Below are 19,128 nucleotides of genomic sequence, written 5' to 3' on the forward strand. Positions count from 1 at the left end.
AAAGATGGAAATGAATGATCTGGAGAGCAGACTATCTTAGGTTAGAACGGAACAGCCAATAAAGCCCCAAAAATTAGGAGGAAGAAGAGAAAAGAGCAAATAATAACATAGAAAACAAACATAACACAGATGACCAAGAAAACTGAAAGCATATCTTACACCTTCCCAAAAAAACAATTCCATGTAAATAAAAAGTTAAATGTCAAAAGCAAAACTATAAACATTTTATAAGACAGTGTATGAGAATATATCATTTCGGTATGCAAAGAATTTTTAAAAACAGAAACAAAATCATAAGCCATAAAGAAAAAGGACGATAAATTCAACTGTATTAAGTTTAAGAATCTTGTTAAATCAGTATTTGTAATGTATATCTATTTAACTGGAATATATGAAGAACTCCTGCGAATCAGAAGAAATTGACAACCCAAAAGAAAATGGGCAAAAGGCACTTCAGTGGAGTGGAATCCAAATGCCCAACAGGCATATGAAAATATGCTCAACCTCATTCATAATAAGTAAAAGCACAATGAGCTATGGCTTCCTAGCTTCCTCAGCCAGGGCTCTCCCTCCCGTCCTCAAGGGACTGCTCTTTGCCTCTTCCCCTTAAGTACAGACTTCCTACTCCATGATTTTGCCCACTCTATTAGTTACTGACTTTTCCTCCTGTATGTTCAACCTCTCCCTTTCTTTTGACTCTTTCACAGCATAAAAAATTGCTCAAGTATTTCCCATAAGTTTAAAAAATATCACTCCTTTGATACCCTATCTCAGCTTCCAAATTTATGCACCCAAACTCATGAACCTTCACCATTACCAGCCATATGTTGAACGACTGCCTTATCATAGCCCAAACTCTCAGGATTCTGTTTGATCCCGTTGTTTCCACCACAGGCTTCCACGCTTCAGGCCACCAAAATACTGCCTCTCACCATGTCACTGCACACACGTGGCCGTCCTCCCTGACACAGTCCTTCTAGGCTGCTGTGCTACCAGTTTCTCCTCTTTCCTCACGTCACAGATATTTCTTTTCAATATTCTTCTGCTGCTTCTTCCTGAAAAGTCCCTGGAGTGCTTTTCTCAGCCTCCTTCTCTTCTATTCTTGTTTTGAACATTCTTCCTTTGTGATCTTATTCCTTCTTACTTTTCATGTCTACTTATGAGCTAAGGATTTCTGAATCTATATCTCCAGTATGTGCTTGACACATAGTAGGTACTCTGAATCATGAAGCTTCCTATTAAAAAGAGTCAGCGCAGAGTGTGATTACATGTGAGTAAATGCCTAATTTTAGCTAAGATGCTGCATGTCTAAGCAAAAGTACTTACAATTAAAAAAAAAAAAAAGACTGGGTAGAGCATGAGTTTATTCAATACCAGATTTTGCTAAGAGAGAAAAATTAGAACAATTTAAAAATGGTTGGCACAAATCTTTGCCTATGGAACCATGGTACTCATAAGGCAAAAGTCTTTCAACATTGATAGAACCCACTGTATATTTCATTTTTCATGAATTGTGCACAATGATTTAGATTAGGGATTGGTAAATCATGACTTACAGGCCAAATCTGGCCCACCATTTGTTTTTGTAGATAAAGTTTTATTGGAACATATACATATCCACTCAATTACACATTGTCTGTGGCTGTTTTCATGCTACAGTGGCAGAACTGGGCAGTTGCAACAAAGATTCCATGGCCCATACAGCCGAAACCATTTTCTGTCTTGTCATTTCTATTAAAAATGTGTCAGACTTGAAAAAGATCAAATCTTTCTATTGTTAACATGTCCCTTTAAAATGTTAAGTTGTGTAAGTTATATTTTCTAAAGGAAGGGTAAATACTAGATGTGTGAAAGCCCTCCCCATCTAGGTATAAAAGCAGTAGGTTATATAATAAATAAGAACTACTTTTCTCTGAGACTTAGTTGAAAGAACTACATTGATATTATTAAATGTATCAATTAAGTGGCGTAAATAATCAGAGGCAGAATACTGTTGTAATATTTGGTAAGATCTCATCCCCTAGGATGACTTAAGTAGGAGGAATGTGGGTATTGGAGCTTCCAGAAAAGTAATACAATCAACACAAAAGCCACTGGGATTCTTGCCTTGTCTGCCGGTGTTAACCTGGCCCAGGGCTTGTCTGCTCGGCGGTCATAGTCGGGAGAATCTGTGACTTCTACATACTCGTTAAATCGCAGGATCCTTCGAGCTTGTAGCTCTGCCACCGTAGGTCTCAGGCTGAGCTGCAGGAGGACAAGGAAAAAGGCAGAATTCAGTAAACCACTTACAGCCGCATGGTGGCAAGTTTTCTATAGAGAACACTTCAAAGTTGTGGTTAAATAAGGTCACTTTCAGGTTAACGACAAAAAAAAAAAAAAAAAAAAAAAAAAAGAAAAAAAAAGGCAACAGCATCTTGGGAATTTTTAATGAGAACTAGAAAGCAGTGTGCCCTAATTTTTGAGACTATAAAAAGTCATCATTTTAGGTAGGTCACATTCTTTGGCAACCATCTGTATTATGCTCTTTCCCCCAACTTGCCTGGCACTGTGATAAAGGTCTGTCATCTCTGACACAAGGAACATGCAGTGCACAGACACAATAGTAACCCGGATAAGGAATGGCTGGTTTGGTGATTGAATTAGCAAGACAGAAGTCACGGAATTTTTAGAAATGGAAATAAAAACCTGTTCCTATAATATTAAGCCCATACATTCAGAAATGAACAAAGTTATGACATAGAAAGGGTCCAATAAAGGGTACGCCTATAGCACCGCTGTCCTTAAGATATTCATAATAAGGATAAGGCCCCAATCAGACACATGCCCTTGGCCAGAAAAGCCAATGTACAAGAATGGGGAGGGGAGAGTTGATGGAGAACGGTACTTCCTTGAGGCCATCACTGCTTAAAATCAACTCCAACCTCGAAGATACTTCTAACGACTTGGGTTCCTTTTTGAGGTCTTTGTCAAATTCAGATTTGTAACTATATTGCTTTTCTCTCTGAGTCCGTTCTCAAACTCAAGAATAAGACTGAAATGATTCTAACAGGTGAAAGAAAGCTGGCCCCTGGTAAACATGCATCATCTACTCTCTGCTACTGAGGTTCACTCTCTTTTTGGCTTTTCTTAGTTGGGTGGTATCATAGTTATGTCCAGAGAGGTAGACTTAGACCTCTATGTTAGCCATAGGGCCCATTTTCATATCTTTTCTCTTATATGTACTCTGTATACAGCCAGACTACCCATCATCTAAGTGGTCCTCCTTGGAGTAATCGCTTATTTATTTATTTATTTATTTAAACAAAGTGGGGAATCTCTCTATGTTGCCCATGTTGGTCTTGAACTCCTGCGCTGAAGCAATTATCCCATCTCAGCCTCCCAAAGTGCTGGGGTTTCAGGTATAAGCCGCTGCATCTGTCCAGAAATATTCCTTATTTTGCACTGGGTCTACATCCTGTAGTCATTAACACCCCTTTCCTGTCAATTTCCTCCTGAACTAAGCCAATATTCGAATGTTCAAAGCACCCGAGGACTTTTAGAAGGCCTAGACCCATACCCTGAGCCCACTTGAGCTGGAATGTCCCAATGATGGCTCCCTTTATCTTCATAGAGCCCTGGTAGGCAATGGACCAGAGAGAGAATAATCTAATGATCTGTTATACTGTAGTTGCTGCCCAATCTATATCACTAGTTTCTTGTTGCCACTTTGGGGCAGGCAGAAATAAGGAGGGAGAGAAGCTGTTGCTCCTGAGGACTGGCTAGAAGGAAAGTGGCCAATGACAACAAAAGTTAGAAATTCTCCATCCAATCCCAGCTACTCAGGAGGCTGAGGCAGGAGAATTGCCTGAACCCAGGAGGCGAAGGTTACGGTGAGCCGAGATCGTGCCATTGCACTCCAGCATGGGTAACAAGAGCGAAAAACTCTGTCTCAAAAAAAAAAAAAAAAAAAAAGAAATTCTCCATCCAGTCTTGTCTTCAGGACTGTGCCAATCACGAGGTAGCTACCAGTGCTACAGGCTGACCTACACCTACTTGTTTCTGTTGCAGACTCCCTGGCCAGCCCAGGAAAATGTGGGTCAGGTCGCACTTCATGGAGAGGTCACGTTTTAGTCACTTTATCCTTTTTTAGGTGCAAAAGGTATGTCTGAAGAATTATTAGGATTTATAATGAAATATAAACTCTGATGGTGCTTAATTTTTCCAAAGGCTATTATTATTTTAACACAGAACAAAGTGATAGCCCTAACATCAGATTTATATATTCATAAATAAGTGGCAACCATTGTCTGAGTTGGGAGGTAAGACATTTGTCAATCTGGGTAGCACTGTAGCGGGCAGGCTGGATGATCAAGTTCACGTTACAAATTACTTACCCAGCTCTGATGTGGAATAGTGGGAAATCTTCAGGAGTAACAAAATATTTATTTAATATTTCCAACACTAAATGGAAAGTGCAAGCATTTTAAGGAATAATTTTTATTATAATTAAAAACTTTTTTCACTTCTTTTTTTCTTTTGCTTTTTTTCTTTGTTCTAATCGAATGAGATTAATTTTTAACTAATTTTTTTTTTTTTTTTTTTTTGGAAACAAGGTCTCACTATGATGCCCAGGCTGGTCTTGAACTCCTGGGCTCAAGCAATCCTCCTTCCACAGCTTCCAAGTAGCTGGGACTACAGGTGCGTGCTACTGCACCTGGCTCAAAACAATTTTTAAAAATAGAAATATATGCATTGAAATGTTAATCATGGCCATCTCTGAATGAAAGACATATTATTTTATATTTTTCTTTTTTTTGTATCTTTAAAAATTTCTCACACAGAGTACATGTTTTCAGAGTAAATGCAATTTTAAAACCCTTGATTGTTAATTTATCAAAATTAATACAACATACAATTATAAACATCATTTATAACATGTGCATTATACTGATTTTTTTTTTTTTTTTTTGAGACAGAGTCTACCTGTATCTCCCAGCCTAGAGTGCAGTGGCACGATATCAGGTCACAGCAACCTCCGCCTCCAAGTCTAAAGCAGTCTTCCCACCTCAGCCTCCTGAGTAGCTAGAACTACAGACATGTGCCACCAAGCTGGCTAATTTTTGTACTTTTTGTAGAGATAGGGTTTCACCACGTTGCCCAGGCTGGTGATTTTGATGTTTACGATTACAGACTAATAGGAGCAATTATTGCTAAACATCTGATTTACATATAAATAGATTAGTTTTTTTTTTTTTTTTTTTTTTTTTGAGACAGAGTTTCACTCTTGTTACCCAGGCTGGAGCGCAATGGTGCGATCTCGGCTCACCACAACCTCCACCTCCTGGGTTCAGGCAATTCTCCTGCCTCAGCCTCCGGAGTAGCTGGGATTACAGGCACGCGCCACCATGCCCAGCTAATTTTTTGTACTTTTTTTTAGTAGAGACGGGGTTTCACCATGTTGACCAGGATGGTCTCGATCTCTTGACCTCATGATCTATCTGCCTCGGCCTCCCAAAGTGCTGGGATTACAGGCGTGAGCCACCGCGCCCGGCAGAGATTAGTATTTTTTAAAAACACAAAGTATATCTCAAAACACATACGTTCACTAATAGTCATGATTTCATCACCTTTCTGCTGAGTCTGCGTTTAAGTTCCATTTTTGCTTCTTGTTCCTCTTCTTCATTCTTTTCTGTTTATTAAAGGGGGAAAGTCATGATGACAGTTACTATAGATGATTTTATAATCAGAAAAATATATCAGGCCACAATCACGTGACTCTAACAAATAATGATCAAATACTACACCAACATCATTAAAAAGTTGTCAAAAGATTTTGTAGAAAGGTTGATCATCTTATACACATACATACACACACATACACACACACATATATATGTATATGGTTTTTTTGGTAGGACTGGTTTACTAATTTTAAACGTTTTAAATGTCTTGTTCTACGCTTAAAAAAAAAAAACACAGGCGTGTCCATGTTCTAATGAAAGCCCTCTATTGCTGATCATCTTAGGGGCTTATAAGCACAATTTACCAGAATTCAGATAAAAATTTACTTCAGAATCTGGCCTTCATGTGAAAATCTGAGACATATTAAAAGAGCAAATTGGAACCATCCGATGCATGTCTGAGCTGCTGATTTCCATTCAAATCCAACCAAAATATTTGATTTGTCTTCCTTGGTTTCCATAGAGGCAGAATGTAAGCATTTCCTTGGACTTCGCTTTCAAACCAGAATGTTCTAAATGAGGTTATGATGTACTGTGGGTGGAAATTATTTATTTTCTTGTGACTTTGCCTTTCCAAAGTCTTCTCTTTCTCTAGTGATTCACCAAGTAGTACAATTTTATGCTGCCCAACAGATGGGATTTAAAGAAAAATGTCCAAAAATTTTAAAGAAATAAACACCCTTCAGGTTTTGCTGTTTGTTGCTTACTAGAGGAACTTCTCTCTGTTGCTTCCTTTAGCTCATCATCCGTTCGATCAGCGAACATATATTTTGCTTCTTGGATACTGATGTTTACGATAGACTATGCTTTAGAAAGTGCTATCATGAACTCTTCTGAAGGAAAATCACACTGCATAAAGATTTGACCAAAACGTTGAAAAAGGAAAACTTTTTCTGTTTATTTACTTTTATTTTATTTTTTGGGACGGAGTCTCGCTCTGTCACCCAGGCTGGAGTGCGATGGCATGGTCTTGGCTCACTGTAACCTCTGCCTCCCAGTTTGAGTTAAAAATTTTTTTTAAATCCATGACAGGTATGAAATATATTTATTTTAAAATTCAAATACACTTCTTACAACTAAGACTATTCTTATTGTAAATAAAATATCAATATTAAATATTTGTAACATCTATATTTGTTAGTTGAACAGGTTAAATTCTCTATCCGTTTTCCTTCTCTGAACAGGAAAGATTTTGTGTTCTTCTGAAATAATAACTTGAATGCATAAGAAAGAAGGTGATTAAACAAAGAGTGAACATAAACTGTAATCACCCACAAGACAAGAAACGAGTTAATATCCTTTCATTCTGTGCCAGTCAAACAAATTTTGTTATAATTTACATTTGTTCCTGTGAATGTACTGTAGGTTTTTAATTGCTTCTCAAAATATATACCCTTTCATATCCTTAAAAATGCATACTTAGGTTCAAGAATTACCTCATATGAGTTGGATGAAGCTTGTGAATTTTCAAAATACATAATAAACAAATATCACACTGTGGTCCCTGTGATTCAAACCAGAGCTTTACAAGGTGATGTAATAGTGAAAATAAAAATAAAATTGTTGATACTGTTGATAAAAGTAGATGATATTGTTAGTGATATTGATGACATTTAAAGAAAATATAATTCCTTTTTTTTTTTTTTCTTTTTTGAGACAGAGTCTTGCTTTGTTGCCTAGGCTAGAGTACAGTGGATCTCTGCTCACTGCAACCTCCACCTCTCGGGTTCAAGTGAGTCTCCTGCTTCAGCCTCCCTAGTAGCTGGTATTATACGTGCGTGCCATCATGTCCAGCTAATTTTTTATATTTTTAGTACAGATGGGGTTTCACCATGTTGGCCAGGCTGGTCTCGAACTCCTGATCTCAGGTGATCCGCCTGCCTCGGCTGGGAAAATATAATTCTTAAAACATTTTTGTCAATTCTTCTCATGCAATGTCTATGCTATATTTTTAAGGTACTTTTCAAAGATGAAAATATTGGCTATAATACATCCCAAAGCTAACGAATGCTCCAGTCTTCAATAAATATGCAAAAATGACGTTTCCTTCACGAGAATATTAGAAAGTTTTGCCTTATTAAGCATATCGTACAAGTAGTGCTACCAGGTAACAGTGATGTCTGAAAAGAGACAGGCCAACTGCAGTTTAGAGGACTGAATTCATTTTTGACATCAGGAACTGACTTCTTTACATTTTCCATGTTTGAAACTATACTTTTAGCGAAGTTAGAGGAGGAGAGTGAGAGGTAGAGGGAAGCCAACATGACCGTTCCTCTGAATCTTCATTTTTATTTTTATTTACTTATTTTTTTGAGACAGAGTCTTGCTCTGTCACCCAGGCTGGAGTGCAGTGACATGATCTTAGCTCATTGCAACCTCTGCCTCCCGGGTTCAAGAGATTCTCCTGACTCAGTCTCCCAAGTAGCTGGGACTACAGGCACCTACCACCACACCCAGCTAATTTTTTGTATTTTTAGTAGAGATGGGGTTTTATCATGTTAGTCAGGATAGTCTCAATCTCCTGACCTCATGATCCACCCGCCTCAGCCTCCCAAAATTACAGATGTGAGCCACAGCGCCTGGCCTGAATCTTTATTTTTATTTTGTAGAGATGGGCTTTCCCTGTGTTGCCCAGGCTGGTCTTATTTCCAGGCCTCAAGTGATCCTCCTGCCTTAGCCTCCCAAGTAGCTGGGATTACCAGCATGAGATACCATGCCAGCTTCTCTGAATCTTATTTAACAGTCATTGTAAAATCTGTCATAAAGTCAAGATTAAACCTTAGACTCAGAATTTAAAAATGCACCAAGTTTTTTGTATGCTTCCTTCATTTTTGATTCACGAAAGGACTAATTATAAAGTAGAATGTAAATCTTCTGGTCAATTTAAACAGGCTGGAAGGATATTCATGAAGGAAGTGAGGTGGTTCATTGACAAATTTTGCTCTCAGTGACTCTCATCAGAGTAGAGAGGGGTGAATATTTCCGACAAGCCGCAGGAAGCATTTTCAATAAATAAACAAATAAAACATGTGGTCAAACAGCAACGGGTACTACAGGAAACCCGCCTGGTGAGCAGTGCTGCTCAGAGAATTTTGTGGATGAGCTAAAAGGAGACGAAAGAAAAGTACAAAAGTATCAGCAACTGGAATATTATATTCTTGAGTTGTTAATTCAGATAAAATGGGTTCAAAAAGCCAAAATTTGTTGTGGGTTTGTTTCTCTTTTTGCTTTTTACATGTTTCCATGTAGTTTTTTTTTTTTTTTTTTTTTTCCAATTTTTGGTGGAGATGAGATCTCACTATATTGCCCAGGTGGGTCTCAAACTCCCGGCCTCAAGCAATTCTCCTGCCTTGGCCTTCAGGGCTTTGAGATTGCAGGCATAAGCCACCTTACCTGGCCTCATGTGGGTGTTTTTAACAAATTAAAAAACATGTATAAACTTAAAGTGTGTTTAAAAAAGCGGGATCAACAGATGCACAGATATGTCATAAAGCAAGATGTTAATGATAGACTATAGATGGTAGATACAGGGGGATTTACTGTAAAATTCCTTCAACTTTTCTTCATGTTTAAACATTTTCATAATAAAATATTGGGGAAAAATACATGCAGAATTCAATGTCCTAAATCATTTTTCTCTATAGAAGACATAGATAGAATTACATTCTTAGCTAAATATATCACCTTTCTTGATTAGCAAAAGTTTACCTTTTAACTACCAAAAGTTGCTTTTTATTTTACCAGTTTGTAGGAACTGGTTCTAAAACACATGACTAAATATTTTATTTATATATATATATATATACACACACACATATATAAAAGTTCTAGTGTCATCAAAATAATTAGGAAAGACATTAAGTAAGGAGTGATATGGGGAATGACACTAAGAAATACCATTTTTCTAGTGGTTACCAATGAAAGCTAATGGCATTTATTTGCATCTGACTAATGTTTATTAAACCCACGGGCTCTAAAAATTGTTGAATGTTTTATTCTGTGAATTAGTTTTCTAGTTTGTCAAAAAAAGATGACTTACTTAGGGCCGGGACAGTGGCTCATGTTTGTAATCCCAGCACTTTAGGAGGCCGAGGCGGGCGGATCACAAGGTCAGGAGTTTGAGACCAGCCTGGCCAACATAGCAAAACCCTGTCTCTACTAAAAATACAAAATTAGCCAGGTGTGGTGGTGCACGGCTGCAGTCCCAGCTACTCCAGGTGGCTGAGGCAGGAGAATCACTTGAACCTAGGAGGTGGAGGTTGCAATGAGCCGAGACTGCGTCTCTGCACTCCAGCCTGGGCAACAGAGTGAGACTCCATCTCAGAAAAAAAAAAAAAAAAAAAAAAAGATGACCTAGTTAAAGTAAGTGTCCTTAAAAACCACACTGTATCACACACTTTTCTACTGTTCTTGAACAAAAGCTGGCGATGAAACATACAAACAAGCAAACAAGAGCAATCCATGTGGAAGAACCAAGAAAGAGGCAAACGGGCTGAGTGGAGTGTAAGGCAGGCTGTTCAGCTTCCTGCGACTGCTCAGGGAAAGATGACCTCTCCCGGTTTTCTTCTGCCTTCCTGGGCTGCACAATACTGGGTCAGGAGATCATAGGCCAACTTATCAGCCTCTCCAGACTGGAAATATGTCTCTGTTTCCAGAAATAAACATGCTTAGGTGAACTTAAAAGGAAGGAAAAAAAGGCTGGAGTCAAATCTGAAGAGTCTCTCTCACTCTTTCCTCCAGGAAAACAAGATGTAAAGGCCAGGGCAACACTTAAGATCAATGTGTGATAAGTTTCTAGATCCATGAAACAGTTCCTCAAATAACTAAATTCCAGTGTGGTTTGGCACTGTTAATCTCACAGGATCAAGAAATATTTACCTAAAAATTGGTCTTTTTTTTTTTTTTTTTTTCTAGATTGGATCAGGCATCCAGCACGCATAATCTCTGTGTTGTTTAGCAGCTTAGGGTCTGCATTTGAGCTTGCTTAAAACTTAATTCAACAAGTATTTCCCAGGAACCTATCATGGAAAGCAATGAATCTTTTTGGCTTATTATCAAAATTAGATGCTGCTTCTACTCTTCCTCAGAAAAGCAAAAACATAAAATTTTCCTTCTTTTCCAACCACAAATTTTTCCTCCTCCAAACTGGCTTCTCTGTACATTGGTAGCCACTTAAGTCCTTCTTGGGACTGTATTCTAGTTATGTTCCAAAAAAGCCAGAAAAAAGCATTCTGAAGAAAGTGATCCCATAGACTGGGTGGATGGTAGTTCATATTCATTGTTGAATTGATTTCATACTAACAACTGTAATACAATATGCTACTAAAAATTTTCTTTCCTAAAGGAAAGAAAGTAACTTGGATTGAAGAGGAGGGGTCTTCTAGCAGGCCAAGATAACTCGACAAGTCTGGTTGACAAGGATTTCCCCCACACCATGGGTCACTCTTATTCCAGTACTATCCGGAGTTTTACCCATGTTCTTTGATATTTCATGCAATAAAAAGATCTTTTGAAACTGGGTTAACAATATATAAAACTACAGCTAGGCTCAATTAAAAAATATCTGTTTCTCTACTCACTGCCGTATCTGACCACATTGACAAACAGTAGCATGATAAACTTCATTTCTATTAGTTTTCTAGCTTTAACTTACTAACTCCAATAAATACTACAGCAGGGATGGGTGAAAAATAAAGTCAGAGAGAATAGAGGGAAAAATAGGAAGATGAATGGAGAACTTTTTAGTGCTGAAACATTACAAGCAACTCAAGAAGGAATCACGTCATAGGAAAGAAATGGATTGAAAATTTTGTTTTGAGTCATTTGTTAAACTAGCAACAAAGTATATTATTAATAATAATATAGGAATGTTCGATTTATTTTTTGCGGATTCTTTTGGCCTCTTCTTTGACATTTATTTGCAGGAAGACTAGAGCATTCTTTTTCTATTTAATATGTGGGTGAAAGAATACAAAGAATACATTTCATCTTTCTTAAACACCATTGTCATGACTGTGACTCTGGTCTGGGGAGGGGTGGATATAAGGCTCAAAGCCATAAAATAAAATACACAATTCAAGAAATTAAAAAAATATATAAACAATTACATGTAAATGTAACATAAATAGACCATTTCAGTCCATCATGAGTAAACGAATATATAATGGTTTCTTGCTGATAAATGCGTCATCTGTAGCGGTTCCTTGCTAATGATTACACAAGGAATCATTCTATAGTACAGAATACTCACGTTTTAGGATGTTTCTTTGCTCTAATTCTTCAGACGTGGGCCTCTGGCTCAGCCTCCTATGATGACAAAAAGGATATATTAATGTTACAAACAAGGTACCCTAGTAGGAGACTCAAAATAAAACAATAAGGTTCTATTTTTCATGTTTTGAGAAAGAAAAATCCATTTTTAAAGCTTCAAAATAAAAGTCTCCTTCTCATTAGTTTGGAGATTACAGATCATGGCTGAGGCTGCTCACTGACCCCCATCACACAGTCTCCCTTCCTTTTAGCAACAGATAGGCCTGAATGTTAGCTAGGCACCTGACCACAGACTTCTGCCTCCCTAGAAGCCAGGTGTGATGCTGTGATTGGATTTCTGCAACGGGATGTGAGCAGAATGACGTTTGTTGTTTCCCCTTCTCATCCTTAAAATGCCTGGGTGTGTGTTCCCTTTTTTCTCTTTCCTTTTTCCGCAGGCTAGAACTTCAGCATGGTGGTGTGAGCCAGCTTTGATCACGCAGATGAGATCATTCAGAGGGACGGGAGAGCAGCAAGACAGAAGGAACATGGGTGCTAGGCTGACCTCAAGAAGCTGTGCTCCCCCTCATGCTGGATGGCCCACTTACCTGGGCACTGTCATGTGAAAACGAAATACACATACCTAGTTTGAACCACTGTAGTTTTTGGCCTCTGTTACAGCTTATCTTATAGCCTAAATAATGTACAGCTCATTAGGGTCTACAACAGGCTGTTGTTCAATCATTCCCACTAACTGAGATGACCAATCTATACTGCACAGTGGTATAAGTGAAATGCCGCTTTGGGACCTCAGATGAATATATTATATATAAAGTTACAGGTCCTTCCCATCTGTCTTCAAGAAAACCCAGGCACGTTTATGATTAGTTGCTATTTGTACATGAGAGCTGAACGTCTTAATAACGTTTTATAACTTAGTTCTTGGTCTTGTTTACATTATTAATTTATTGTTAATCAGGGAGAAAAACTGTCTCTGGGCATAGGCTGAATTTGTGCAAATTAAATAAAAATACATAAAAAGTACTTTTTTTTTTTTTAAAGAGAAAGGGTCTGGCTCTGTTGCCCAGGCTGGAGTGCAGTGGTGGGATCATGGCTCACTACAGCCTTCAACTCTTAGGCACAAACAATCCTCCTACCTTAGCCTCCCAAGTAGTTGAGACTATAGGCATGTACCACCATGCCCAGCTAATTTTGCTTATTTATTTTTGTAGAGATGGGGTCTTGCTATGTTGTCCAGGCTGGTCTTGAATGCTCGGCCTCAAGTGATCCTCCTACCTCGGCTTCCCAGGGTGCTGGGATTATAGGTGTGAGCCACTGTGCCTGGCTGGGTAATCTTAATATAAGGTAGTACTACTAATTCTAAATGTTTATGGCTATGACAGAAATGGTAAGAAGCATTGAAATTAATGATACTTTAAATATCTCATTAAAATGTTTATTAAACTGTGATCTTCATCAGAGCTACCTTGAAACTAACTTAATTGAGCAGAAAAAAAGAATATATTGAATATCTACGTCTATGCCAGCCAGGTTTTCTGCCATCCATATCCCCATGTATCCTGTGCTACATGGCTGTACTATCAATATACTGTACTCTATACTAAGCCCACAATAAGCCACGCTTTTTTAATTTACGGTGTCTCCTCCCTCTGGGTTGTCTTTCTCTCCTTTTCCATCCACTGAAACCTTACAGATGATTAAAATAATATCTTGAAGATAGGTATTTGGCATCTCCTGAAAATGAGAATTAAAGACTCATGGTTCTTTGCTTATTTACAGCAATTTATAAACAGACTATACATCTATTAAAACACTTATCACACAGGTAATTATAAAGATAATAATTACAGCTATCATTTAGTCAGTTTTAAAAATCTAAGTACTGTGTGTGCTAGGTGCTTAGTTTACATGATCTTGAATCCTTAAAACAATTCAGCAAGGTAGCAGCCAGTTCCAATTTTACAGATGAGGAAACGAAAGATGAGGAACGTCTAAGGTAAAACACTAGTAAATGCTAGCGCCAGAATTCATACTCAAGTCCTTTGACTTAGATGTTTGTGTTTTTCACATGACCCCATCGTGCAACATATAATTTTGTCTCTCATTAGACATGGAGTTCTCTATGGCTGGAACGGTGGGTGATTTATCGTTCAATGACAGTGATTAGATGTGCTTTGTTCATACAAAAATAATTCTGTAAAATTTACATTTTAGTAACAGTGAAAACTCTGATCTATTAACTTATTTTATTTTTTTGTGAAACAGGGTCTACCTTTGTCACTTAGGCTGGAGTTCAGTGGTGTGGTCTCAGCTCACTGCAACCTCCACCTCCCGGGCTCAAGCGATCCTGCCACCTCAGCCTCGCAAGTAGCTGGGACTGACTACAGGTGCATGCCACCAAGCTCCACTAATTTTTTTTTTTTTTAGTAGAGGTGGGGTTTTGCCCAGGCTGGTCTCAAACTTCTGGGCTCAAGGGATCTACCATCTCATCCTCCCAAAGTGCTGGAATTATAGGCATCAAGCCACCATGCCCAGACCATTGACTTTTTTTATTTTTGAGACAGAGTCTCACAGTGTTGCCTGGGCTAGAGTGCAATTGCATGATCTCGGCTCACAGCAAACTCTGCCTCCCGAGTTCAAGTGATTCTCTTATCTCAGCCTCCCAAGTAGCTGGGATTACAGGCACCCGCCACCATGCCCAGCTAATTTTTTTTTTTTTTTTTTGTATTTTTAATAGAGATGGGGTTTCACTATGTTGGCCAGGCTGGTCTTGAACTCCTGACCTGATCTGCCCGCCTTGGCCTCCCAAAGTGCTGGGATTACAGACATAAGCTACCGCACCTGGTCCATTGACATTTTTGATAGATATAGTCTATGTATTTATAAAGGCTTTTGAACTTTTTGGGGTTGCAATGGAATCCTAATCTGTAAGAGAGACAGAAGCTGTCTCAGTTGGATTGTTAGATCAGAGATGGAGAAGGCGCCTCCCATGCCAGCCCAAACATACACCTATACTCCCATCCCAACTCAAACACACACCTACACTCCCGTCCCAGCCCAAATATACACCTGCACTTCCCTGGCTCTTCCAGGAGATGCCTATGTATCATTTACAGGGCATCCTTGATGAAGTGTTTAGAAAACAGGTACTTTATGGGATTCCAAAGTGTCAGCTTCTCAGTATTTTCACTGGTCCCTTGTTTTTGAGCATTTGGTATGTTTTAATCTGTCATTGCTATAAAAGCTTTGTAATAAACATCTTTGTAAGACATAGCATTTCCTCCCTTTGGATTATTTCCTTTTTACATAGTCCTCAAATTGAATTATCATCCAAAGAAACAGACTGCTTCATAATTCTCATATCATACTGTTAAACTGTTCTTTGGAAATACTGAAAAGGTGCAATGTATATATGTCCTATTTGCCCATAAACTTGCCAACATTGGGTTTAATTTTTTTTTTTTTTTTTTTTTTTTTGAGATGGAGTTTTGCTCTTGTTACCCAGGCTAGAGTGCAGTGGCGTGATCTCGGCTCAGAGCAACCTCCGCCTCCTGGGTTCAAGCAATTCTCCTGCCTCAGCCTCCTGAGTAGCTGGGATTACAGGCACGCGCCACCATGCCCAGCTAATCTTTTGTATTTTTAGTAGAGACGGGGTTTCACCATGTTGACCAGGATGGTCTCGATCTCTCGACCTTGTGATCCACCCGCCTCTGCCTCCCAAAGTGCTGGGATTACAGGCTTGAGCCACCGCGCCCAGCCTGCGGTTTAAAGTTGTTTTTTTTTTTTTTTTTGAGACAGCATCTCACTCTGTCACCCAGGCTGGAGTGCAGTGATGCAATCTCAGCTCACTGCAACCTCTGCCTCCTGGGTTCAAGCAATTTTTGGCCTCAGCCTCCCTAGTAGCTGTGATTAGCTGGAATTCTAGGCACCCACCACCACATCTGGCTAATTTTTGTAGTTTTCGTAGAGATGGGGTTTCACCATCTTGGCCAGGCTGGTCTTGAACTCCTGACCTTGTGACCCACCCACCTCGGCCTCCCAAAGTGCTGGGATTACAGGCATGAGCCAGCGCGCCGGGTGGGTTTAATTTTTAAATGTGCTTTACTAGTTTAACTGCTGTATAATAATTTAAATTAAATTAATAATAAGATTTTTTTTTTTTTTTTTTTTGAGGCAGTCTCACTCTGTCACCAGGCGCTAGGCTGGAGTGCAGTGGCACAATCTCGGTTCACTGCAACCTCCGCCTCCTGGGTTCAAGCAATTCTCCTGCCTCAGCCTCCTGAGTAGCTGGGACTACAGGCGAGTGCCACCATGCCCAGCTAATTTTTTGTATTTTTAGTACAGATGCGGTTACATCATGTTGGCCAGGATGGTCTCGATCTCTTGACCTTGTGATCCGCCCGCCTTGGTCTCCCAAAGTGCTGGGATTACAGGCTTGAGCCACCGTGCCTGGCCCAAGAAAAAATTTTTGAGTGCTTGCTATGACCCAGGTACTGAAGTACCTTAAGTGTATCATCTCTTTTAATCCTCCCAAGCTCTTGGGTTAGTTAGTTCTGTTTTATAGATGGGGCCAAGCAGTGACTCTTTCCTGCCTTGTCCTAGAGATTGTATTTCTGCCAGTTCTGGATCAGCCCACACTTGGATGTTGAATAACCACCTCTCACAATGGCTGTGGTCATGATGATTTTCATTAAATTTATCACAGCCCCAAATATCTTTTCAATCTGTGGCCACAGGCCTCTCATCCTATCTTGGCAGATGGTTTTTTCTCTGACCCACACTGAAAAAGGTGACATTTATTTCTATTAGGTTTCATTTTATAGAATGAATCCATCATACCCTGATTCTATAAAGTATATCTATTGTCCCTCAACTTCACACCACCCATGTTTAACTTGTCTGTTGATTCTTCTTCATTGATAAAAATGTTTACTCTCTCTCCATTTAGTTACATATTCCTCTATTTCTTCCATTATGATTTTCTGGAAACGGATTTCTTGGGCCTGGAGTTAAGTATTTAAAATGTGGTTGTTGCTATTACTGTGAGTGCAATCTCCGCTTTTCATTGTATTTTCTTCTATGTATCAATGTTATATAAATAGAATGTTGATTTTTTAATAGGTTAATCTTAGGCAAACCTGCTGAAATTATTACATATAGCAATTTTGGGTCAGTTTTTAGAGTTTTCTAGGTATATAATGATGTATGATAATGGTATATCTTTCCTATAATTTATACCTTTTCTTTACGACGAATAATTGCAACCAGACTTCTGGTACAGTACAGTTAAGGAATTTTTGTTTGCTTCTATTTTTAAAGAAAATGATTTTAGGGTTTCTCCCTATAGTAAGATATTTAGCATTATTTCATTTTATTTTATTGAGACGGACTCTCACCCTGTTGCCCAGGCTGGAGTGCAGTGACGTGATCTCGGCTCACTACAACCTGTACCTCCCAGGTTCCTGCCTCAGCCTCCTGAGCAACTGGGATTACTGGCGCCCATCACCATGCCCAGCTAATTTTTGTATTTTTGGTAGAGATAGGGTTTCACCATGTTGACCAGGCTGGTCTCAAACTCCTGATCTCAGGTGACCTGCCCACCTTGGTCTCTCAAAGTGCTGGGACCGCAACACCTCATTTGTTTAGATTTTTAACAAAACTTACATGATTTTCTTTACTGCTGCTTTGGCATTTATTGAGGTGGGTATATGATACTTCCCACTTTTTACTCCTATGATAAACAATGAGGATATTCTGTTTTTAAGGGATACACCCTGTTTGCATCATTATTTTATGCAAATATTATTCAATGATTTAAATTCTTCTTCACAGCAAAACATAAACAAGAGCAATAAAACAATCAGGAAAGCTAGAAGCATATACTCTTACATAGGGTAGAAAGCACAAAACAGGAGACCGTATACAAAAGAAAATTGGGCAGAGAACCCAGGAGCCAAAATTCTACTTCTGGTTCTGCTACTCAGTAACTGCCTGTCCTTGAGAAATTTCCTTAATCTCTCTGCGCCTCAGAGAGGCCGCTTGTTTTTCCTTGGTAAGATGACAAGTTTAGACTTGTAGGTTTTTCCAGCTTGATACCATTAATCACTTCAGTCCCTCTTGCTTCTGCTAGCTCTTTCCCTGAAGCAAGAGATGGTCACAGGTTAGGGCTGAATTAAGAAGATGAGAGTGAGAGAGACCGCTGGTGAACATTTCTGAATTTCTCCCAGAGTCGTAAAAGCGCTTCTGGAGCAGAGAGACCCTCTAAGCCTCCCACTGGGTTCCCTGTTAGACTGTGCTTTTCCTTCAGATGGACACCACAGCCGCTGCCTCTGACATCTTTCTGCACATCTCAGCCCTAAGGAGGTATCTTAGGGGTTACTCTAATGTCAACAGCCTCCATGCCAATCCTGCCCCCAGTTATATCACTTCCAAGCAAGGACAGTAATTTCCTCCCACCTCCAAATCCTGCTCTGAGATTCTAGACAGTTCCTTTCTCCCAGTTATGTACTGTGTTGTGTATGCAGATAAGTCAGCAGAACAACCAATTACTACATGTGTTCAAACTGATAATCGAAAGTAAGAACTTTGGCATGAATGAATACTCACTCCTGTTAAAACTGCCAGTTAAATGGACTTGTAAAGTCACTAGTGGCAAAAGCAAAAATCTAATACAATGGCTGAAGGCAGGTAGAGATGTCAGATGACCCATTTACTCGAAGTTGCAAGGGGGAAGTGTAGATATGAGGGTTATGGTTACCTGACTTGGATGGAGCCAGACCATGGAAGGGAACTACTATTTCTACAGTCTCTCAGTCCACAGGGCAGAACCTCATGGCATTCACAGGAATGCTAGTGAGTTCAAAAGGCCAGGATTGTTGAGCAAACTGATCTGCAGGCCAAATCCAGCTTTAAGAATAAATAAAGTTTTATTGGAACATGGCCACACTCATTTGTTTATCTATTATTTATGTCTGCTTTTATTCTACAGCAGCATAGCTGAGTAGCTGCAACAGAGACTGGCCAGCAAAGCCTGAGATGTTTGCCAACTGGTCTTTAAAAAAAAAGTCTGCTGACCCCTGGAATAGGCTTGGCGACCTTAAAGCCACTGGCCAAAGACGGGTTCTTTGAGTAGTTCATC

The 19,128-nt window shown here is 39.2% G+C and overlaps 1 protein-coding gene across 7 annotated transcripts in view; it reads right to left on the bottom strand.

Moving 5' to 3' along the window:
* PHACTR2 (phosphatase and actin regulator 2) overlaps positions 1-19,128 on the bottom strand; it is a 302,003-nt gene that overhangs the window by 30,512 nt on the left and 252,363 nt on the right. For all 7 annotated transcript variants that reach the window (XM_039465367.2, XM_074397354.1, XM_074397356.1 and 4 more), the window contains 3 exons: positions 11,971-12,026; positions 5,607-5,668; positions 2,107-2,244 (listed from right to left, as the gene is read on the bottom strand). In XM_039465367.2, the coding sequence (XP_039321301.1) occupies positions 2,107-2,244; positions 5,607-5,668; positions 11,971-12,026 (256 nt within the window). The remainder of the gene's footprint in view (positions 1-2,106; positions 2,245-5,606; positions 5,669-11,970; positions 12,027-19,128) is intronic.

The sequence above is a fragment of the Saimiri boliviensis genome, chromosome 4, assembly GCF_048565385.1.
Source record: "Saimiri boliviensis isolate mSaiBol1 chromosome 4, mSaiBol1.pri, whole genome shotgun sequence".
Lineage (NCBI taxonomy): Eukaryota > Metazoa > Chordata > Mammalia > Primates > Cebidae > Saimiri > Saimiri boliviensis.